The 23,012-nt window shown below is 50.5% G+C and overlaps 1 protein-coding gene and 1 non-coding gene across 2 annotated transcripts; one reads left to right on the plus strand and one right to left on the minus strand.

Moving 5' to 3' along the window:
• The first annotated feature begins 2,926 nt into the window (after positions 1–2,926).
• Positions 2,927–2,999, plus strand: TRNAM-CAU (transfer RNA methionine (anticodon CAU)). Its single transcript has one exon. It is a non-coding gene; the product is annotated as a tRNA-Met (tRNA).
• Positions 3,000–6,108: 3,109 nt separating this feature from the next.
• On the minus strand, positions 6,109–22,935 carry TLE7 (TLE family member 7). Its single transcript, XM_088830036.1, has 11 exons — positions 22,355–22,935; positions 20,509–21,720; positions 9,598–10,006; positions 9,473–9,495; positions 9,248–9,306; positions 8,511–8,723; positions 8,165–8,406; positions 7,825–7,966; positions 7,538–7,691; positions 6,723–6,796; positions 6,109–6,423 (listed from the first exon to the last, which is right to left on the minus strand). The coding sequence occupies exons 3-11, from the start codon at positions 9,903–9,905 to the stop codon at positions 6,319–6,321; spliced, it is 1,320 nt and encodes a 439-aa protein (XP_088686162.1). The 5' UTR covers positions 9,906–10,006; positions 20,509–21,720; positions 22,355–22,935; the 3' UTR covers positions 6,109–6,318.
• Positions 22,936–23,012: the final 77 nt, after the last annotated feature.

A 23,012-nucleotide genomic window follows, 5' to 3' on the forward strand; every position in this document is an offset into this window, starting at 1 on the left:
GAATCTCTCTAAAGGAAGGTCTGAGGGCTTCCACTGTGATTCATTTGTTTTCAAGTTTTAACTTTTCCTTTTAAAGTACTTTTCAAATTTGGAAATTTAATAAAGTTCCCATATACCCTTTACCCAGCTTCCCCAAATATTAACACTTAACCTGTCATGCAATGATCAAAACCAGGAAATTAATATTGATATATAAACTCATCTACAGACTTCATTCAAATGTATGCAGTTAACTGATGTCCTTTTCAAGTTTCAGAAGCCAATCCAGGATCCCATTGGGCACTCTAGACCCCCCTTCCTAACTCCCCTCCCTCCCCCCACACCCTTGGTCACATCTCCCAACCTCAACCCCAAATCCTCAGAGTTCCCAGTCCTTTGTAGGCCTTTCTATAGAGAACTCTCTATGGTAATCAATCAATAAGCTAAAACTAGTTCATGTGTATCTGCTGCAGAGGATTTAGAAAATTCCAGAGCAACCTCTGCCACAAAGGTAAAGGAATCATCTCAAGGGAAGAATAAAGATACAGGAAAGTGAAGGAGAGGGAAACATTCTCTGTTGGTTCTGGGCTGCTGAACAAGAGGAGTTCAAGACAGAGGGGCTTTGAGGGTGACCAACATCGGATTAGGATGTGTGGGTAGGTGGAAGGCAGGAGCAGAGGCTGGGAGGGAGGCTGGAAGGTTCCAAGTGGGTGTGCAGGATGGTGCATGGCCTAAGTCTTCCAGCTGAGAGACCAAGCTGCAGAGCCCTGAGAACTATTTCCCCAAATGCTGTGAGGTGCCATTCAGGACTGGGAGCAGGGATGCTTTGAAAAATGTGTTCAGAGAGATTCCTGGAACAAACCGTGTCCTTTGCGCTGCAGCTTCTCAAGTTGGGGGTGGAGAGGGAAGGGAAGGTTGGAGGGAGCTCTGGCCACACAGCACTCATAGCTTCTGAGATCCTGGCCCGCTGGAGGAGCTGCCTGTACCGCAACCGGTTTCTTCCTGTTCTCAGGGCAGAATTTGTACCAGGCTAAGATCAGTCCTGGGTGTTCATTGGAAGGACTGATGCTAAAGCTGAAACTCCAAAACTTTGGCCACCTCATGCGAAGAGTTGACTCACTGGAAAAGACTAATGCTGGGAGGGATTGGGGGCAGGAGGAGAAGGGGACGACAGAGAATGAGATGGCTGGATGGCATCACCGATTCGATGGATGTGAGTTTGAGTGAACTCTGGGAGTTGGTGGTGGACAGGGAGGCCTGGCGTGCTGTGATTCATGGGGTCGCAAAGAGTCGGACACGACTGAGCGACTGAACTGAACTGAACTGAACTGATGATGACCCGGAGGGGAAGCCACAAGGTCAAGATTGGGTACTGGCTGAGAGAAAACAAATGCCAAGCCCTGACTCCGGCCAAGTGAATTCTTTGTTCACTAAACAGGCACACTGAGTCTAGGCAGGAGGTGGCAGTAAAGAGGGGCTTGGGGGTGAGGTCCAGAACCTCCTCGACCATCCTTCTGAACGTGGCGTTCCCAGGGGTGGCTCAGATTCTGTCCCTGCATTACAGAACACCCAGTCAAGGGAGGAGACACACAGGGAACAACTGAGAACACCCTGGAACCACAGGATGCAATACAGTCACTTAAGCGCCCTGGGAAATCTGAGCAGCAAGAGGGAACCAGTGTGAACGGCTGTCCAAGAGGTGACCTCAAACCTGCGTTCAGCTGAGCAGCAAAGCCCTGAAAGGGGCCAGTGGGGGCAAGGGGCTAGACCCACCAGATATGAAAATACACTGTTCCCTGGTGAAAACAATAATTCCACAAGGGCTGAGAGAAAGAAGAAGCCGCCCAGCTCAAGGTAGTAATCGTACCTCCTAATAATCGTTGGCTAAACGAGATGGGGTAGTGATTCCTCGGTAGTCATGCCTTCTGGGCATCGGCAGCAGAAATTCCCGTGAAGGAAGGAGGAAATGCTTTCTGACTTATATGTTCTATGTTATATGTTCTGCCCATCCACTCATCCATCCACCCACCCTGCATTCTTGTAACAAGATTTTAAACTCTGCCTAGAGGGAATGCTGCTGCTCTTCTGCTCTCCGAAATGCAATGCTCTATATGTAATAAGGACACAAAATGATTTGAAGGAGAAAGCAGAACCACAAGGTTGAATAAACGAGTAAGATGGCAAGTCCAAGGAAATTGTGGTTTCTCCTTCCGTTTTTCCAACTGAATTGACATCCAAGAGTCTTCTGGAATCTTCTCTCCCTTCTCCTAACTCATCCCCACTCCTAAGGCCGGCTCAGGGCCTGGAGAGTTCACGCCCCAGCTTCTTCCGAACCCCTCTCTACTCCTTCCGCCCGCCTGCCCGAGCCCCAGGTTCCTTCCCACCCTTGAGGGACGCCCCCCGATGCCCATCTGCAGCGGGTGTCGCGCCCTCCTGCCTTCGTCCAGCCGAACACCCGCCGTTTGTCAGCAACACAAGCCCGAGCTCACGCCCCGAGCGCTCCGGCGGCCGTGGCAGCCTGGGCGGACGGCCCCGCGCCGCCAGCCGCCCGCGCCGCCTGCTCCGTGCACGGCGCGCCCCTGCCGCCCGTCCTCCAGCCAAAGCCAGGCGCGCGCTCCCCGGGCTCCCTCGGAGCCCGTGCCCGCGCGGCCCCTCGCGCGTTCCGCCCCGCCTACCCCTGCGCACTCCGCAGAGCCCCAGCGGCCGCGCGCCCTTCCACCCGCGGCGAGCGCGGCTGCACGAGCCCACCTCCTCTCGCGACCCTCTGAGCTCCAGACAGGCGCGGGACTCCCTCCCGCCGCAAGAAGAGAGGCGCCGTCCTTCCCCAGCTGTCCCGGGCCCCACCGGCGCTCTGCCGGCGAACACCGACCCTTGTGAGGCGCTTAGGGCAAAGGAAGCGGCTGTGGGCACTTTCCCTTTAGCGATAAAGAAAATCTCCTGCTAGTCAGCCTTCTTAGCGCAGTGGGCAGCGCGTCAGTCTCATAATCTGAAGGTCCTGAGTTCGAGCCTCAGAGAGGGCATGACTTTTTGCTGCCATTCACAGAAAATAATCTGCTTTCCGGGATGGCATTTACAGAGGCCCCGCGGACCCGGCAGGCAGAGGGATCCCCACGTGCTGCCAGAGGACAGAAGTAAATGCTAAGGTCCACAGAGAGCCCATTAAGCCACAACCACGAGGGTCGATCATTGTCCCATCTTCCTGCGGGGAAATGGATCCAGCACTGCTGAGTGATTAAATTCATCTCGCAACATCTGTGAAAAATCTGTTTCCTAAACCATTTCTGACTTCCTTTCCCCCAACTTCCTCTGTGTGCTCCCCTAATGGCTCAGCGGTAAATAATCCGCCTGGAATCCAGGAGACGGGGGTCCAATCCCTGGGTGGGGAAGATCCGTTGGAGAAGGAAATGGCAACCCACTTCACTATTCTTGCCTGGAGAATCCTGGGAACAGAGGAGCCTAACTGGCCCCAGTCCATGGGACTGCAAAGAGTCAGACACCACTTAGCAACTAAAACACGACCACCTTCCTCTACTCAGATCAAGGCCCAGTCTCCACATTCTTTTTCTGCTGTCTCCGGAGACTGTATCCTTTCTCCAGTCCAGACCCAGTTTTCAGTTTCTGGGAAGACCTGGGCTGTCAGTGCAAGTCTCCCACGTGGCCCCAGAAAGCAAGGTGGAGCCTGGCATTGATGACCTAGAAATGGCTAAACTTTAACTATAGCTTTAGCTAAATCCTTCCATTCTTTTTAGATTTTTTTTAATCCTTCAACTTTTTATTATTCAGTTGACAATAGCTTCCAGTTTGTGATTTAGACTCTACTAATTATTTAGACATATATTTCTTAATTTCCAAAATAAAGAAACTTCTAGTTTCCTTTTTGTTTATTTCTATCTTAATTGCATTATGTTCTTAGAATATATTCTGTAAGAACTAAATATTCTGAACTTTATGACTCAGTATTTAGTCACGTCTTCTGTTTGTCATTATTACATAATTTTATTTAGATTAACATCAAATTAAACAATGTACAGAGTTAATAATAAATTATAAATATAAATAACTTATTAATATTATATTATACTCTATTATTCCAGTAGTTTTCCTCTATTAACTTGGAAGCTATACCCTTGTTTAGTATTCTTTTAGTAACTAGCCTTGAAATTACACTACTCGTCGACTTATCGTGACTACTCTTAACTTGGACTTTACCTTCTTTCCACAAAAGAAGAAAAAGTACAGTTCTCTTATTTTATCTTTTCAAAGTCTTACTCTCCCAACTTACATGCCTTTTTTTTTTTCAGTTCTCTTGGGTCTACATCTAGGAGTTGAATTGCTAAGTCATATAATAACTCTACCTTTAGCATTTTAAAAAGCTACCAAACTTTTTCAAAGTGGCTGCAATGTGTTCTATTAATACAATCCCACCAGCAGGTTATGGGGGTTCCAGTTTCTCCACAGCCCCAGCAACATTTGTTACTGTCTGTCCTATTTATTCTAGCCATCCTGCTCATGCAACATTCCTTTGCACTGTGGGTATGGTTTGTGTTTCTCTGATAACGTTGAGCTTATTCCTGTGCTTATTGCCATCTGTATACCTTCTTTATAGAAACAGCGATTCAAATCTTCTGCTCTTTTTAAAATTGTTTTGTCTTTTGTTGTTGAGTTTTAAGAATTCTTTACACATTTTCAATATAAATCCCATACCAGAAATATCTTCGCAAAGGTTTTCACCCCTTCTGTAGGGTGTCTTCACTTTGTTAATGGTTTTTCTTGAAGTCAATTCTTTTTTGACAAACATTACCTTGAAGAAATAAACAATGCATATAGAATTGAATCTGTCCTTTTTTTTCCTTTTATGATCCAGTTTCTCTACTTTAGTCTCCAGAAATTACCACCTTGTCCCTACCTTTTAAAATATTGTGTAAAAATATATATAGACACTTGGAGTCTAATTGTTACTATAGCCCAGGACAGGACTACTGTTGGACCCTACTCTCTGTATATTTTTCCATGGAAGCTAAATAAATATATTATTGAGAGGCACAATGGCTATAGCAGGAGTCAGCAAACTACAGCCAGCAGACCAAATGTGACCCACTGCTTATTTTTATAAACAAAGTTTTATTGGCACACACATATGGCAGCTTTCATGCTACAACAGAACGGAGCAATTGCAACAAGGCCTAAAATATTTACTATCTGGCCCTTTAAGTAAAAGTTTGTTATTTCCAGAGTTATAGTGATAAATACACTTCAACATGTACAACAATTCAAATATAAGTTTATTTCTCTCCCCTGAAATATTCCAAAGGGGGAAGCTTTTCTCCATGTTTGATTTGGGGACACAGGATGTTTTCATCTCATTGTTTTGCAATCCCCTTGGACCTTCAAATCACTTGCCTGGAGCTGGTAGGAGACAGAGAGCCTGGACGAGACATCCCCCTACTCCTTTAGTCTTGGCCCAGAAAGGAGGCACATTCTTCACTCGTTATCTGTCAGCAAGAACCAGTACTGGACAGTATCTCAATGCAAAGGATGGTACAGTTGGTCCCAGGCTTCATGCCTCTTCCAGGTAAATTCTAAGCTATAAACTTTGGTAGGCTACGAGTTGTCTCAGCCATGCCAACTCCAAGCAGAGGCTGGAGGAAAGCAGGCCTATATGGCTTGATTCAGAGAGCTGGGTCTTTTTCAGGTTAGTGAAGGCCACACAAAATATCACATTCACCAACATGAGAAGATGCCCTGAAACAGACAGGCAGCTTCTGACGCACCAAATGCCAGACTGAGAATTGAGACCTTGGATATGGTTAGATCAACTCCTGGAGTTTTAACTTGCGTCAAGAGTTGAATTTTGCTGGTCTACCAGCATCCTGATACAAACTCAAAGTTTGTACGTGGATATACATTGCTTCCTGAGCTTTCTTAAGAGTCCAAGAATTCCCTGACACCCCCAAAAAGAGTTATAAACAAAACTAAGTCTGGTCTAAAATTTTTTACCCACCCAGGAATTTGCTGAAAGAGGGTGTAAGCAATCCATTATGATGAGTTTGTTGTTTGAAACAACTGACCACACACCCAAGCCACTTTGGTTTTTGCTTTTCTATTTTATTAATTACAAAACCCAGAAATCAGTGGTAGAAAAATAACAAAGGAAAAATCCCTAAGTTGTATAATAAATACCTGGAAGGCAGGCTAGGCATGTGCTGGGCAAGAGGGGAATGGACAGATAACCAACACATGAGGAGAAGGAGGGGGAGTGGCAGGTGTCAGAGTGGCCCAGCACCCCAAGGTTACCCTCCCAGCACGCTGGCCTTCTTTGGGTCTTCACCAGCGGGACCTTCAATACAAGAGCTGGTAAACCGTGGCACTATTCTTGGAGCCCGTGACCAGATACTGGTTGTCAGAAGATACATCACAACACAGGATGTGTGCGGATTCCTCTACCTGGAGGAAAAGAGAAGCCACGGAGGAACAACATGCGGGGTGCTTCAGGTGTCATACAGGGCTCTTTTCAAGGCTCCGCGTAGACCTGAGGCTTGGTCTGGAGGCCAGGCTAGGTTCGGGGCTCAAAATGGAGCCCAGGAGTTCCCAGGACCTCGAGTCCTCATTCCCCTTGATGTCCTCAACGGCCGTGGTTGCCATCTCAGAGGTACTCTCCAGCACCATCTCTGGGGCCCCACCATCTGGGGTCTGGGGTTTGCAAGCTCCAAGTGCCTGGGTCTGCACACCCCTCCACCCAGTACCTGAAACAATCTATGCAGAGAAGGTGCGGCTATGCAGCGGATTGTCTCATTCATTGTGGCCACAAAATAGCTCCCTGGCAGAGAAAAGACAGATGGAGGGGCCAGAGACCATGCCTGCCTTCCAGCCCCAGCTCTGCTCCCAACGAGACCAGGGAAGGAACCACTCTTTCTCTGCCTCAGCTTCCCCCATCTATAAAACTCAGAGATATGACCCAAACCATTCCATCTTCAGCCTGCTCCCTCCTGCCACACCCAGGATCCCAGGGAGAGTCACTGAACAACAGGACAATCATATGGGGCTTCGTTCCCCTTCTCTCTTTGGTTGGTGTCTTTGGGCTGTGGTTCCGTGTAGGAAGCTACCATTGCAGACAGAGTCAGAAAAGCAGAGGGAACAAGCAGAGAAGGAAAGGAGGAAAGAGACTTCCCTGGTGGTCCAGTGGCTAAGACTCTGCACTCCCAATGCAGGGGGCCCAGATTAGATCCCAGGTCAAGGAACTAGACAGATCCCACAGGCTGCAACTAAGAGCTTGCCTGGCTCAACTAAGACCTGGTACAGCCAAATAAGTAAGTGATAATCATAAGAAGAAGAAAGAAGAAAACTTAGCCATGCCAGCAGGGGAGAAAAACTGGTGGTGGGAGGAAGCAGAGGTGAAGGCAATTGGGAAGGTGGCCTGAGACCTTGGTCTGGCCAGTTCTGGGGCCAAAGAGGGGGAAACTAAACAGTCTGAAAGGAGGCTGGGCCCCAACTCCACAGATGAGCAGACAGTTTGTCAGGCGACGGGGCACCCAGAGGTGTCCCCGGCCTGCTCACTCACCACAGGAGGCAAACTGGAGATTGTGATGGCAGACGTATTTCTGTAGGACAGCCTTAAACTTTTCCTTCCGGTGTGTGTGCACGATTACGATGTCACTCATTCTCAAGCCTACTAACAACCACTCCTCACTGGGGTCATGGGTGATGCTGAGGATCTGTTGGGGAGGAGGTTTGGGGTCAGCACTCAAAGAGGCCAGGCCCATCATTCATCGCACCCCACTTCTGCAGGAACCCACAGCTCCCAGGCCCCAGGGACCGCACTCAGAGCCGCGGTAGCCATGCGGGCACCTCATGCCGTAAATCATGTTGCTGCAGCCTCTGGTAGCTCCTCAGGTCCCAGGAATATAGTTTGGTGTCTTCACCTCCCGTCCAGAACTTATTGCCAGTGATGTCCACACACTGGGATCCGTATACGGGGACTTCATGCTTCCTGGTGGGAAAACAACTCAGAGGTTCGTGCATTGGTTGAACCCTCAGAAGTCTGGGGCCCAGGAAGTCCCTAGATACGCAGCCCATATGCGTCTTCCACACAGACTCACCTCATCCTACCGCAGAGGAGGAAGTGAGGTAGGGCAAGCCCAAGCTTCCCAAAAGCTTCACTGTTGCACCCCACCCCCTGGGGTCATACCTGATCAAGATTTGGTTCTGCAAATCCCAAATTTCAACAAATCCTTTGAAACAAGCCACGCAGATCTGGGCATTGGAGGAGAGAGCCAGGGAATAGCACACAGGGCCAGTGGAGGCCAGCTCTGCCCTGACACGGGGGGTGGGCACCAAGTCCCAAAGTGTCAGGGTCTGGGACAGACCCCCCGTGATCAGGCTCCGCTCATCGGGGAACAGCTTGCAGGTGAAGACACAGCTGTCACGGTCCTGTTGGAAGGGCCAACATTCTCAAATGGTCTCCAGGAAGCATGGGCTCTCAGTGTCAGGACAGAGTCATCCCCGAGCCCCCCATCCTTCTGGAGGACCCTCACCTGGAAGTTGAGCTGGGCCTGGGGCGCCTGGTTCCAGGCATGCAGGGCACTCTCATCCCACACTCTGATGTAGCCGTGGCCACACGTGTACACGTGGTGAGTCGAGCCGCTGACGGCCACTGCATAGACTTTCTTCCCGTGGCAGAGTCGGCCAACCTTCCAGGACTTATGTGGGGCCCTCTGCCTAACCACCACATCATCTGGAACGGGAGGCTGGGATGGCCACGAAAGGGTCACAGCCTTGACCTGCTCTCATCGATGGGGGCCAGCCTGTCCTGTCCTCTAACTCAGTTCCTAAGCCTGCATCCACCAGCTCCTCTCTGATCCCCAGGCAGGACCATGTCCTCTGCTGGGGTCCCCAGACCACTGACATCCTTCTGCACCAGCCCAGGGTGGCCTCCCTGACAAACAGGCCATATCTTAGACACTTCTGAGTTCCCATATCTTAGACACTTCTGAGTTCAGCAATGACAGCAGACCCTGGCTTAGACTCCCTCTGAGGATGTCACTCTAAATGCAACCCTGACAGCTGAGGCCCCACACACTGGTGACAGAAGGAGGGGAGCCCGGGTCCAAAGAAGAAGGGACTCCATGCACCTACCACCTATGCGGGAGACAGTGAGGGTACAGACACACCACACGCCCTCACCCTCCTCCTACTAACTTCTTGTTGGGGTGGGAGAGGGGAATAGGAAGGGAAAGATGCCAGGTTTAAAAAAAAAGAAAAAGTCACGTACAATTGCTCTGAGGAATGACAAGACTTCTTCACTGGGACCAGGCGAAGGACAAGGCTGACCTACAGGGAGAGACCAGCGGCCACCCGCTCAGAGAAGTAGGGTCAGGCAGCAACAGCATCACGGGACCCAGGGAGAAGGCTGCTCTCATGCCCCAGGGTACCCCCACTCTGAAGCCCAGTAGCGGGCTGCACCCTACCTGCTCACACCGTCCCAGCTAGGACTTACCAAACTCCGCTCCTGGTGGGGGGCTGTGACACAGGGAGGAGACAGACAGGAAGTGAGATGGGTAGAGCCCCCCTCTCCCAAGAAAGTTCACCATCCCAGGCCAGCCTCATTCAAGGGAGACTTACCTGAAACCGCCCGCTGCATCTTTAGATTCTGCCTTGGAGAGCCAAGTGGCTGGCAGCTCAGATCTGTCCAGGGCCTGGGGGGCCCACTGCTGGGGACTCACACAGGTCATCTCTTGATAAGCTGGGCCGTGCTGCCTCAGGGAGCCCAGGGGCTGCTCTGGGGGACTGCACACCTCGCCCAGCTGAGCCCGTGCATGGTGCTCCGGCTGGGAGGAAGCATCAGGGCTCTCTGGCACGTCCCTCCTCTTTTCAGGCTCATCATAAATTGGGAGCACACCGAACGAGGCCTCTTCCTTCTCTTCACTCATGGTTTTCGGTCAGTGAAGTGCCTGAGCCGCCTGGTTCCAGGGCTTGAGGAATGAATGAGTTTGTCACACAGATTCTGGGTCCCCAATTCGTCCCGATCCCCCTGCAGCAAAAGAGAGAAGAGATGCTGATATGTGGATGCGATCTTTGGGGTCTATTGAGAAGACTGTGAGAACACTCCTCTGAGGGAGAGGATTCACAATTGGTCACAGACTCACTTTTGATACTAAATGTTGGCAGCGATGGTGCTGAGGGTGAAACGTCACTTGGACATTTTGCGATGTTATAATAGTACCAGGTGTGAGTTTTGTTTTTCCTTCTCGACACACAGACTGCATTTCCTATCCTCTAAAATCAAACTCACCCTTTAATTTGAACATACAGATCAGGTCAGTGGCATTAAGCACATGCACACTGTTGAGCAACGATTGTGTTTGCGTTCTCAGTAGAGCCCAACTCTTTGCAACCCCATCAACTGTACCCCACCAGATTCCTCTGTCATGGGATTCTCCAGGCAAGAATACTGGAGTGGGTTGCCATTTCCCACTCCACAGGATCTTCCTGACCCAGGGATCAAACCTATGTCTCTTGCGTCTCCTGCACTGGCGGGCAGATTCTTGACCACTGCATAGTGTTTTGAAATGAGGGTTCGTCCACCGGGTAAAAGAAACATGAGGCCACAGGAAACCATACACATGTCATGGGGTCTCACTCCCCTAGAGGGGACAGCATGGAAGAACTCAGCGGTCATGCAACAAGCCTTGGGCAAGGCTGCAGAAGGATGAAGAGGTTGGCTGGTGAGGATTTAATCTTTCCCATCCTAGGAGTTAATTCTGAGAACTGAATGCAAACATGCATGTGGAATACTCAGAATTATACAAGGCCAGTGGCAAACACTTAATACATGGCAGATATGCGTTTATTTGAGGGCTGTGTCAGGGACCAGAGCTTTGAGGATTGAAGGCAGACCAAATGCCTTCCTTCAGGCTGCCGAAAAGCCAACCCCAGAAGTCCCAGGCGAGACCCAGTGTTTCACTGGCAGGACAGATCAGAAGCTGTAGGGACAAGACGACAGGCAGAGCTGAAGAGGGGATTTTCCAGTTGGAACCAATGCCTTGAAAACCAGGCTCGGTCCTCAGCTCTCAGATACAATGGGGCACCCAAGCTGCCTGCCCTTGGGAAACTCCTCCTGACACTTGGTGGTCTCACTGTGCCTGTGGCCCTGAATCAAATACTTCACATAGCTGGTCCCATTTCATCCACACACCTGTGCGGGCCACATTTGACAGTTTTTAAACACTGAGGTTCTGAGTGGGTAGGCAAACAGTTAGAGAGCATGGAGAAGAGGTTCAAATTCTGCCCTGACTGGCTCTCAACCGTCTCCGGCTCTCAACCGTCTCCTTCCTTCCCATCAAAGGAGGGTACTATCCACCACTGTCACGAGGTAGTTACTTAACCCCCAGCAGTTCCACTTTCAGGAATTTATCCTCAAGTTGCCCTCAAATATAAGCTAAATAACCTATGTCTAAATGGAAGCATTATAGCACTGCTTGTGATAAATGACTGGACGAACCCAAAACCTGTAAGAAGGGAGTGGTAAAACAATATAATGTCATACAGTAATATGTGTGAAGTGGAATATGACACAGCTGTGAAAAAGAGCAAGGACGCTGATGTCTGGACGTGGAAAATTCCAAGGGAAGTTAATGGGGAAGGAGTGGATTCAATGTGTATAATGCACAGCTTTGGTGTAAAAGGATGGAAATTAGAACCTATCTTTGCATACGCTTGTATAGACTTAAGAAATTAGGAAGGGTGCTGCCGTTAGGAATAGAAATTGGCAAGTAGGAAAGAGGAATGGCAGGAGGATGTCACTGCAAAACTTGGGATATATTTTGCATGGCTGTGGCTCTTTAGACCTAAATGAAAATTGTTGGACCATGAGCCTTTTTCCTCAACCAGGTCCTTTCTTTGTCATTTTCTCCAACTGGCAATTTGAGGTTCTCATGATTCTTAATTGTTGTTATTGTTTAATTGCTAAGTTGTGTCCAACTCTAAGACCCCAAGGACTGTAGCCCGCCTGGCTCCTCTGTCCATGGGATTCTCCAGGCAACAATACTGGAGTGGGCTGTCATTTCCTTCTTCAGGGGATCTTCCCCACCCAGGGATCAAACCCAGGTCTCCTGCACTGGCAGGCGGATTTCCCACCACTGAGCCACCAGGGAAGCCCAATTCTTAATTACTTGTTTAAATAATTCAGCAAACTTGCCAAGACATGCAGCAGTCTCTTTTAACTGGGATCCCAGGTCTGGGTTGGCCCTGAGGGTGGTGGAAGGGCGAGCACACACCTTCCCAGCCAGGGGGATGGGGATGCACAGAGAGAGACGGGCAGGAGCCCAGGCCCACGTGTGGGTAAAGCTTAAAAGGCAGTGAAGCCATTTTGGCAGGATTTCATGGATGAGGATTCAGTTCAGTTCAGTCGCTCAGTCGTATCCGACTCTTTGCGACCCCATGAATCACAGCACACCAGGCCTCCCTGTCTATCACCAACTCCCGGAGTTCACTCAAACTCATGTCCACAGACTCGGTGATGCCATCTAGCCATCTCATTCTCTGTCGTCCCCTTCTCCTCCCGCCCCCAACCCTTCCCAGCATCAGAGTCTTTTCCAGTGAGTCAACTCGTCACATGAGGTGGCCAAAGTATTACAGTTTCAGCTTTAGCATCAGTCCTTCCAGTGAACACCCAGGACTGATCTCCTTTAGAATGGACTGGTTGGATCTCCTTGCAGTACAAGGGACTCTCAAGAGTCTACTCCAACACCACAGTTCAAAAGTATCAATTCTTCGGTGCTCAGCTTTCTTCACAGTCCAACTCTCACATCCATACATGACCACGGGAAAAGCCATAGCCTTGACTAGACGGACCTTTGTTGGCAAAGTAATGTCTCTGCTTTTTAATATACTATCAAGGTTGGTCATAACTTTCCTTCCAAGGAGTAAGCGTCTTTTAATTTCATGGCTGCAATCAACATCTGCAGTGATTCTGGAGCCCAAAAAAATAAAGTCTGACACTGTTTCCACTGTTTTTCTATCTATTTCCCATGAAGTGATGGGACCAGATGCCATGATCTTTGTTTTATGAATGTTGAGCTTCAAGCCAACCTTTTCACTCTCCTCTTTCACTTTCATCAAGAGGCTTTTGAGTTCCTCTTCACTTTCTGCCATAAGGGTGGTGTCATCTGCATATCTGAGGTGATTGATATTTCTCCCAGCAATCTTGATTCCAGCTTGTGCTTCTTCCAGCCCAGAGTTCCTCATGATGTACTCTGCATATAAGTTAAATAAGCAGGGTGACAATATACAGCCTTGACGTACTCCTTTTCCTATTTGGAACCAGTCTGTTGTTCCATGTACAGTTCTGACTGTTGCTTCCTGACCTGCAAAAGACAAGGTTTTCTAAAGTGTCCAAGGAAGAGTCAGCATCACCAATTCCCTTCTCTGCTCCACCTCAGAACTGGGAATAAAGGCAACTCTCTTTCTCAAGCTTCAACACAAAATGCTAGAGCAGAGATTCACCCTGCCAGCAAGACGAGCACTCACCAGTCCCTCACAGCACGCAACTCACCTCCGGAGGCAGGTCAGACGCTGGAGACAGGAGGTGAGAATTGCACACACCCGGTTAGCAATGGGAATCTCTTCCTCCAGCTTCTTCCACCCCTCCCTCATTCAGGTGCTGCTCCATGTGCTGCAGGCTGCTAGTTTAGACTAATTGATAATTAAGCCCCGGGTCAGAACCTGGGTCAGGTAGTAGGGCCCTGGATGGCTCATCAGCTACCGGGTGTGACCTCAGCCACCGCCCACCACAGAGCTGGGCTGCCTTTACTGATAAGGTTGGGATAAGAGTCCCGGGATAAGACTGGGATCTGCCCAATAAATTCATGGCAGGAGGCCAGGTGCTGTGAGACATTTTTCAGGGGATGGGTTCGGGGCACCCCATGCGAGCCGGTGTTTGCACAAAGATGGAGAGCTGGGTGGAGCTACACCTGGAAGCAGTTTCATATTCTCATCTCCAGATGAACCCCCGGGGCACGGGGAGGCCAGCCCTGTCACCTCTCATCTCTCACCAGTCTCTCTTGGAAAGTGAGGATCAGGGAACTCTTCTCTGCGGACGCCTCATCAGTGATTCTTACATTGGAGTGCTCAACACCTGGAGGGCTCGATAAAACCCAGCACTGGGCCCACCCCAGGAGATTCTGATTCTGTGGCCCTGGGGTGGGGTCTGGCTCTAGGTGAGTGATCACACCATCACGATTATGTGGATCATGAAGAACTTTCTGTATAGTTCTTCTGTGTATTCTTGACACCTGTATATTCTTAATATCTTCTGCTTCTGTTAGGTCCATACCATTTCTGTCCTTTATTGTTCCCATCTTTGCATGAAACGTTCCCTTGGTGTCTCTTATTTTCTTGAAGAGATCTATAGTCTTTCCCATTCTATTGTTTTCATCTATTTCTTTGCATTGATTGCTGAGGAAGGCTTTCTTATCTAGCCTTGCTATTCTTTGGAACTCTGCATTCAAATGGGTATATCCTTCCTTCTCTCCTTTGCCTTGCACTTCTCTTCACATCCTAAAGGAAATATATCCTAAAGGAAATCAGTCCTGAATATTCATTGGAAGGACTGATGCTTAAGCTGAAACTCCAATTCTTTGGCCACATGATGCAAAGAACTGACTCTTTTACAAAGACCCTGATGCTGGGAAAGATTGAAGCTGGGAGGAGAAGGGGACAACAGAGGATGAGATAGTTGGATGGCATCACTGACTCAATGGATATAAGTTTGAGTAAGTTCCGGGAGCTGGTGATGGACAGGGAAGCCTGGTGTACTGCAGTCCATGGGGTCGCAAAGAGTTGGACACAACTGAGTGACTGAACTGAACTGGTGTGGGGTCTGAGACTTGATATTTCTAGCAACTTCCCCGGTGAGGGTGACGCTGCTGCTGGCGGTCCGGGGACCCCACTGGAGAGGCACCACCTAAATCCCTATGTTTGGCGGTCCTTTTCTGGCAGAAGAGGAAGGGGTGACGAGCCCAGACCTCTCCTGCTCTGCTCCCCTTGTTCACCTCCAGTCATGGCCCATCCCTCCCACTGAACACACTCACTTCTGTCCTGCTTTTTCTCACTTGTTGCCTTCCTTCTTTTGAAGTGTAAGTCCTGAAATTGCTGCTGCTTACAAATCTTTTACCACCCCTGACTTCCAATATCCAAAGCTCTCTGTTTCTCCCTTTCTCTCTCCCTACTCATGAACACAGCGCTTGTCTCCAAAACTGTTACCGCTGCCTATGGTCTTCCAGATAATGCCTGTATTTAAGGTCTATCCCTAGGTGACTTCCCTGGTGGTTCAGTGGCTAAGACTTGATGCTCCCAGCTCCCAACGCAGGGGGCCCGGATTTGATCCCTGGTCAGGAAACGAGATCCCACATGCAGTGGCTAAACGATTCCACATGCTGCAACTAAGGCCAGACGCAGCCAAATAACTAAATATTAAAAAAAAAGAGAGAGTGAGTTGTCCCTGTCAAGGCTCCACATTTCCACCCTCAAGCTGTTTGTTCTCTCATCTAGGACCTCTGTTTTGGGAAAAAAAAAATTATGAAAAATAAAAAAAAGACCACATCTGTCACTTTCAGACAGCCTGCCAGCCTGAGAGAGGCCAGTGAGAGGACCCCAGTGGTCAGCGAGGAAGCCCCTGGAGAAGAGGGTTTGACAGGACTGAGAGTCTGGATCACGATCCAGAGCACTGCTGGGCACTAAACGTCCACTTTCTGCATCACCATCATAACCCACTCTCAGAGCTGACCCAGGAAGGAGGTTTACACTGAAGGGAGCTAAAGCTTTGAGAGTCTGAATAACTTGCTCAAGATCACACAGCAAGGAAGGGCTAGAGTTAAGAGTTTGAGACCAGGTTTGCACAACCCCACACAGCCTTCCATTGGAGTGCAGGGAGATGGACGACGATAGGAACAGGGGGCCACTTGGCTGCAGCAGCCTGGAGGGGTGCTTTCTGGGCACTCTCAGGACAGACATGAGAATGCTAAGAGTTGAACTGTCAGCTACTGATAAGAATGGAAGTGGGGACTTGCCTGGTGGTAAAGAACCCACCTTCCAAGGCAGGGGATGTGGGCTTGGTCCCTGTTGGTGAACTAAAATCCCACAGGGCAACTAAGCCCACGCATGCATCACAACTACTGAAGCCCGTGCACCCTACAGCCTGTACTCTGCAACAAGAGAAGCCACCACAGTGAGAAGCCCGCCCACCCCAACTAGAGAGTAGACCCTGCTCACCACAACTAGAGAAAGCCTGTGCGCAGCAAGGAACAGCCTGTGCACTGCAACACAGACCCAGAGCAGCCAAACCACAAACTTAAACACGGAATTACCATATGACCCAGCAATTCCACTCCTAGGTATATACCTAAAAGAACTGAAAACAGAGGCTCAAACAGATTTTTGTATACCAGTGTTCACAGCAGCATTATTCGCAATAGCCAACAGATGCAAACAAACAACCCAAGAGTCCATCACCAAACGGATGGATAGGCAAGATGTGGTATATCCATACACTAGAATATCAGTCACCAGTGAAAAATAAAGGAAGGACACATACATGCTACAATTTAGATGAACCTTGAAAACATTCAGTTCAGTTCAGTCGCTCAGTCGTATCCGACTCTTTGCGACCCCATGAATCACAGCACGACAGGCCTCCCTGTCTATCACCAACTCCCGGAGTTCACTCAAACTCATGTCCATCGAGTCGGCGATGCCATCCAGCCATCTCATTCTCTGTCGTCCCCTTTTCCTCCTGCCCCCAATCCCTCCCAGCATCAGAGTCTTTTCCAGTGAGTCAACTCTTCGCATGAGGTGGCCAAAGTATTGCAGTTTCAGCTTCAGTATCAGTCCTTCCAATGAACACCCAGAACTGATCTCCTTTAGAATGGACTGGTTGGATCTCCTTGCAGTCCAAGGGACTCTCAAGAGTCTTCTCCAGCACCACAGTTCAAAAGCATCAATTCTTCGGCGATCAGCTTTCTTCACAGTCCAACTCTCACATCCATACATGACCACTGGAAAAACCATAGCCTTGACTAGACGGACCTTGGTTGGCAAAGTAATGTCTGTGCTTTTTAATATGCTATCTAGGTTGGTCATAACTTTCCTTCCAAGGAGTAAGCGTCTTTACACTAAGTAAAAAAACAGACACAATAGCTCCATATTATATGAGGCCATTTACATGAAATACCCAGAGTGAAAATGAAAGTGTTCTTCAGTCAGTCGTGTCCGACTCCTTGTGATCCCACCAAGCTCCTCTGTCCATGGAATTCTCCAGGCAAGAATACTGGAGTGGGTTGCCATTCCCTTCTCCAAAGGATCTTTCTGATCCAGGGATCAAACCAGGGTCTCCTACATTGCAGGCAGATTCTTTACCATCTGAGCCACAAAAGAGATCACAGACCATATACATTAAATACCCAGAATAGTCAAATCTATATATAGAGAAAGCAGATTAGTGGTTTCTAGGACTGGAGAAGGCAATGGCACCCCACTCCAGTATTCTTGCCTGGAAAATCTCATGGACAGAGGAGCCTGGAAGGCTGCAGTCCATGGGGTCGCTGAGGGTCAGACACGACTGAGCGACTTCACTTTCACTTTTCACTTTCATGCACTGGAGAAGGAAATGGCAACCCACTCCAGTGTTCTTGCCTGGAGAATCCCAGGGACAGCGGAGCCTGGTGGGCTGCCGTCTATGGGGTCACACAGAGTTGGACACGACTCAAGTGACTTAGCAGCAGCAGGGATTGGAAGGTGGGGATGGGGAGTACATGGAGCAACTGCTTAATAGTCATGCGGTTCTTGCTGGGGTGATGAAAAGATCTGAAACTAGATAGTAGTGATCAGTGCACTGTGAAAGTACGAATGCCACTTTAAAATAGTTAAAATGGAAAAGTTCATGTTATGTGTATTTTACCACAATTAGAAAACCAATGAAAACAGACTTTGTGTCAATGAGTTAGAGGCAGTGCAAGTCCCAGTAGCATTTTTCCCTTCTTCATCTTCATCCACCAAACCCCAGTTTAGCTGATAGTTTTCTCACCTTTGCTTCGGTAAGAGAACCAGCAAGATGCAGGGAGGTACCCCTCCGTGCCCAGAGACCCTGGCCAGCTACAGTCTAATGGGCAAGGGTTTGTTCACCCTCTGATGGGCAATCAGAGAGCAACCCAATTCTAACCACCTAAGACATTTGTGCTCACATCCCAAAGCACGTGATGGTTGTACTCAGCGTGCCACTCCCCAACCCTGGAATTTCACTTTCTGCAGGAGAGCCTCCAGAGAACTGACTAGAGCCCCTGCTGTGGATGAAAATGTACAAACCATATAAACACAGGCACGAAACACTTCTTGCCTTACTAACTCACTGACATCATCCACTCAACAGAAATTATTCACAGGCAAGTTCCACCCGGCCTGTGAATGTTGGAGGTGGTGTTGGAACTGTGGTGTTGGAGAAGACTCTTGAGAGTCCCTTGGACTGCAAGGAGATCTGACCAGTCATCCTAAAGGAAATCAGTCCTGAATATCATTGGAAGGACTGATGCTAAAGCTGAAACTCCAATACTCTGGCCACATGATGTGAAGAACTGATTCACTGGAAAAGACCCTGATGCTGGGAAAGATTGAAGGCAAGAGGAGAAGGGGATGACAGAGGATGAGATGGTTGGATGGCATCACCAACTCAATGGACATGAGTTTGAGTAAGTTCCAGGAGTTGGTGATGGACAGAGAAGCCTGGTGTGCTGCAGTCCATGGGGTGCCAAAGAGTCACACCTGACTAAGCAAACTGAACTGAAGTTCTGGCCTTGCCCAGTGAGTTATCCACAATGAGCCTGCAGTCCGCAAGGCAAGTCAGTAAACCAGCAGCTCCAAGTAGAGAAGGCAAAAAATGGTGTCGATTAGACGGAGGTGAGTGAGAACCCAGAACAGGGGACACAGTGCTAACCAACCAAGGAGATCAGGGAGGCCAGCAAAGGGAAGGTGGCCTTTGGCTGAGGTGTGTGAAGGGGGAGGGGAAAAGTTCCCCAGGTAAAGGACACTCTCACAGTTCCCTGGGTCCCTTCACTTCCTCTCTCTTCCTCCCTTCCTGTCATGAGGAGCCTCCAACTCACCACTCCTTACTTTGAGCCCTTCCCAGGAGAGCATGGTGGTGGGTCCCACCTCCCCCATCTTGTAGGTTCTTCCTACCCATCTCACCCCCACAGCCTGGCTACTGAATGCTTGTGTTCTCAATTCTGCACTTCACTTTTCCTGATGGAACGACCTCTTACCTCCCAAGGGATGTTTAAGCAAAGTCCTTGCCCCTTACCCCCAGGGGCCTGGAACTGCCCTCTCCTCGAAGTCCTACAGCAGTTCTATTTACCTGCATCCACCTGGTGGCTCAGATAGTAAAGAACCCACCTGCAACATGGGAGACCTGGGTTCAATCCCAGGGTTGGAGGACAGCATGGCAACCCACTCCAGTATTCTTGCCTGGAGAATCCCCAAGGACGGAGCAGTCTGGCGGGCTACATACAGTCCATGGGATCGCAGAGTCAGACATAACTGAGCAACTAAGCACAGCACGCAGTCCTACAGAAGATCTATATTGTGTTCACAACACAAGCCTCAAGTCAGATTTCATGGCAGGTAGGACTGAAGGTGGAGAAGGAAATGGCAATCCACTCCGATATTCTTGCCTGGAGAATCCTAGGGACGGGGGAGCCTGGTGGGCTGCCGTCTATGGGGTCGCACAGAGTCGGACACGACTGAAGCGACTTAGCAGCAGCAGCAGCAGGACTGAGGGTGGGGGTGGAAATAGGTTGTGCTTCTTTTAAGAAAAGTTTGCAACGCCTTCTATGAGTCCTTCTGACTGACCTGCAGGACACGGGGTCCTGGCCGCACACAGTCCAATTCCGCGCCTTCACGCACCCCAGCATTACCCCACCCCGACTCCCACCTCCGCGCCCTGGTCTCTAAGATCGTGTCCTCCCCCACCCCCGCTCCGCGGATCAGCAGGAGACTTATCGTCAAGGGCTCAGGCCGGCTGCCACAGGACTCCGCCCGGGAGACTCCTCAGGACCAGGGCGGGGAAAGGCGGCCGGCGCCAAGGAGACCCGGGCAACCTCGCGCTCCTAGTTCGTTTCTTCCCGCCCTGCAGTGAGCGGACTGGCCGCCGGGGGCAGCAGGGGCCAAGCTGGCGGTCTGTGCGTCTTAATGGCTGGCTCCTCGTGCCCACAGCGCCGGCCTCCGAGCCCTAGACGCGCAGGCCCGTCCTCTCCGCTCTCTCTCACTTCGAGGCCAAAACAGAGTCCCAGGGCGACAAGGCGCGCGACCAAGGGCGACAGGCAGGGAGGCAACCACTGGAGGCGGCCACCGGCTGCCAGCGCCGCACGTCTATGGGCCAGGACGGATGGGACCCAGAGCCTCAGGCCCCCACCTGCAGCAGGTGGGCCCCCGAGCCCCGGCCAGCACGGCCGGCAGATGCGTCAAACCCTGGGCAGGACGACCCCTTACCGTGGCGAGCCGAGGAGAGGGGCGAGAGAGGTGCGTGCGGCCGCGCGGCTGGGAGGGCTTCCTGGAGGCTGGGCTTCGGCTGAGTGTGGGTGGGATTTCAGTGGCCAGGAAGGGGGCGGGCCACGCTTCAGGGGCACTGGAAACACTTGAGCACCGACCTGCGCAGGGCAGGGGCTGGTGAGCGGAGAGGGGAGGGTGGGAAACCAGAGCCAGAGCGGGACTCAGGACCGGGAAGCCCAGGAGCAGGAGGAGAATGCTGGGCCCCCGCAGAGCAGGCTCAAACCCCGGGCGGAAGCCCCAGGAACACTATGAGGTGTGGAATTTGCTGAGGCCACGTGCTTTGTGGTGCGAATAGGGCCCGAGAGAAGGCGGAAGGGGCTGCAGGGAGCTCGCAGAGAAGACCGAAGTTCGCTCCTCTCGTATTCCCCAGTCACTTCGGTAACCCTGGCCTGTGGATGGGCCCGCAAATGTTCAATTGAACTCAGTGGACTGTGTAAGGGAAGGGGTGTCCTCAGTTCCTTGTCAGGAGAAAGAACAGCAGAGCAGCGCTATTTTCTGGGAAGAACAGGGATGTCAGAGGTGGAGAGGTCAGAGAAACATCTTAGGAGCCTCTTCTCGGAACCCCCAGCCCCACCACAAGGAGAGGGCTGCCACCCAGGGGGAGCTGTGCTGTCTCTTGTCCCCCCCACCCCCACCCAGACCAGATGTCACAGAAGCCCTGCCTCCACCCATTGCACACACCCTCCCTCCCTGATTGGGCCTCTGCTCACCAGGCTTCCCAGACCTACTGGATGCCCTGCAGCAGTCATGTTTTCCTCTGAGCCTCAGTTTTCCCTCCTGATCTGGACAGGGCAGGATCAGGTGTTCTCTGAGGTCCCTTCCAGTGTGACAGGCCTGGGCAGAAGGGTGCCCTGTGCTGCAGGGATGGAACACGCTTACCTGGACTGAGAGAGACACTTGATTTAATCCTGACCCTTCCAGGCTCATGGCTCCTGTTGAGAAAAGAAGTGCTTTTGCATGGTCTCCAGTGCCATAACTCTTTTTAGTTCCTGGAAGGCCTCCACTGGACCCAGGCAGCTTCTTAGCTGTAGTAGTGAACATCGAGGTGACAGGGTGTCAGAACTTCTGGACCACAGGGGCCACATGACTTTATGAGACTTTGCGGTTATTTGCTTTCTTCACCCTCATATCCTTGGGATCTGAGCAGAGGACCTACCATGGGTAGTAACAAAGTTACAGAGAGGGAGAAAACTCTCAGGAGACGTCTGGGTGAGATGGGCCTTATGCCCTAGGTCCAGCCCCAACCCTGCAGATCAATAGCCTTGAGACCCAGAGGCCAAGTTCACACAGGATTTGGGGATATATCCGGAAGACAGGTTCTGTCCTCAGTGATTCTCAGCCCTCCTAGAGTCCCTGCCTTGGTCCTGCCACAGTGGAGATGGTGAGGACTCCACCTGGAGCCAGGACTGCAGGACTTCCTGTCCCCATCTCCCCTGTAACATCCAGAGACCAGCTGGAGAATATTCATGACCTAGGAGGGGTGGGGTGAACCACGGCCTTCTACCCTCTTCTCTAGCCTGGGTAATGAGACCCATTAGCCACTGATATGCTGCGTGACCAGGGGCAGTGTCATCTGTCTCTGGTTTTCAGTGTTTCTATAAATGAAGAACTTGGATCCCATAGCCTGGGGCACCTCTGGGTCTGTGTGGTCTAGAACTGCCCAGAGGAGTAGGCCAAGATGGTTGGGTGAAGGACTATGCTCTCCCATGTTTGGGGGCCTCCAGGATTTGCCTCCACCCATGTGTAGCTTCCAGAAGCTGGAGTTGGGTGGGGAAGGGTCACTTACACAGTGGTCCTGGACATTCTGCTGAGCTGCTACACCATGTCATTAGCTTTCTGGCAGGAATGGTTCCTCTGAGGTACACAAGACAGTACTTCCAGAAAACACTGGTCTTCCAAGCTAGAGTACAGGAGCAGCTGTGGGGAAAGGGGTGCTGTGGGGGTATACTGTGTGTCTATGAGAGTCTGTGTTCATCTTGACGTGGGACAGAGGTTTGAGGGCTTCCTATGTGTGACTGTATGCTTTTAATTTTTACTTAGAGTACTCCTGAGACTGAACATCTTCTTTTATCAGTCACTTTTATATCTTTTTAAAAAGCTGCTTGCTATTGTTGTTTGCTGCTGCTGCTAAGTCGCTTCAGTCATGTCCGACTCTGTGTGACCCCATAGATGGCAGCCCACCAGGCTCCCCCATCGCTGGGATTCTCCAGGCAAGAACACAGGAGTGGGTTGCCATTTCCTTCTCCAGTGCGTGAAAGTGAAGTCTCTCAGTCGTGTACGACTAGTAGCGACCCCCTGGACTGCAGCCTACCAGGTTCCTCTGTCCATGGGATTTTCTAGGCAAGAGTACTGGAGTGGCTTGCCATTGCCTTCTCCATTGTGGTTTGCTAGGTTTTGGAATTTCTCTTAACTGTAAGATCTTTGTATATTATGTACTACATGTT

This window comes from Moschus berezovskii, chromosome 22 (genome assembly GCF_049115385.1).
Source record: "Moschus berezovskii isolate FMDL1 chromosome 22, NW_MosBer_1.0, whole genome shotgun sequence".
Taxonomy (NCBI): Eukaryota; Metazoa; Chordata; class Mammalia; order Artiodactyla; family Moschidae; genus Moschus; species Moschus berezovskii.

Excerpts from the sequence above, each read along its gene's own strand:
- TLE7 (XM_088830036.1), bottom strand. The coding sequence starts at position 9,905 with ATGAGTGAAGAGAAGGAAGAGGCCTCGTTCGGTGTGCTCCCAATTTAT. Across the intron at positions 9,496-9,597 it reads GATGCAGCGGGCGGTTTCAG|CCCCCCACCAGGAGCGGAGT; the intron begins GTAAGTCTCCCT and ends CCTGTGTCACAG. Across the intron at positions 6,797-7,537 it reads TCTCCAGTTTGCCTCCTGTG|GGAGCTATTTTGTGGCCACA; the intron begins GTGAGTGAGCAG and ends TTTCTCTGCCAG.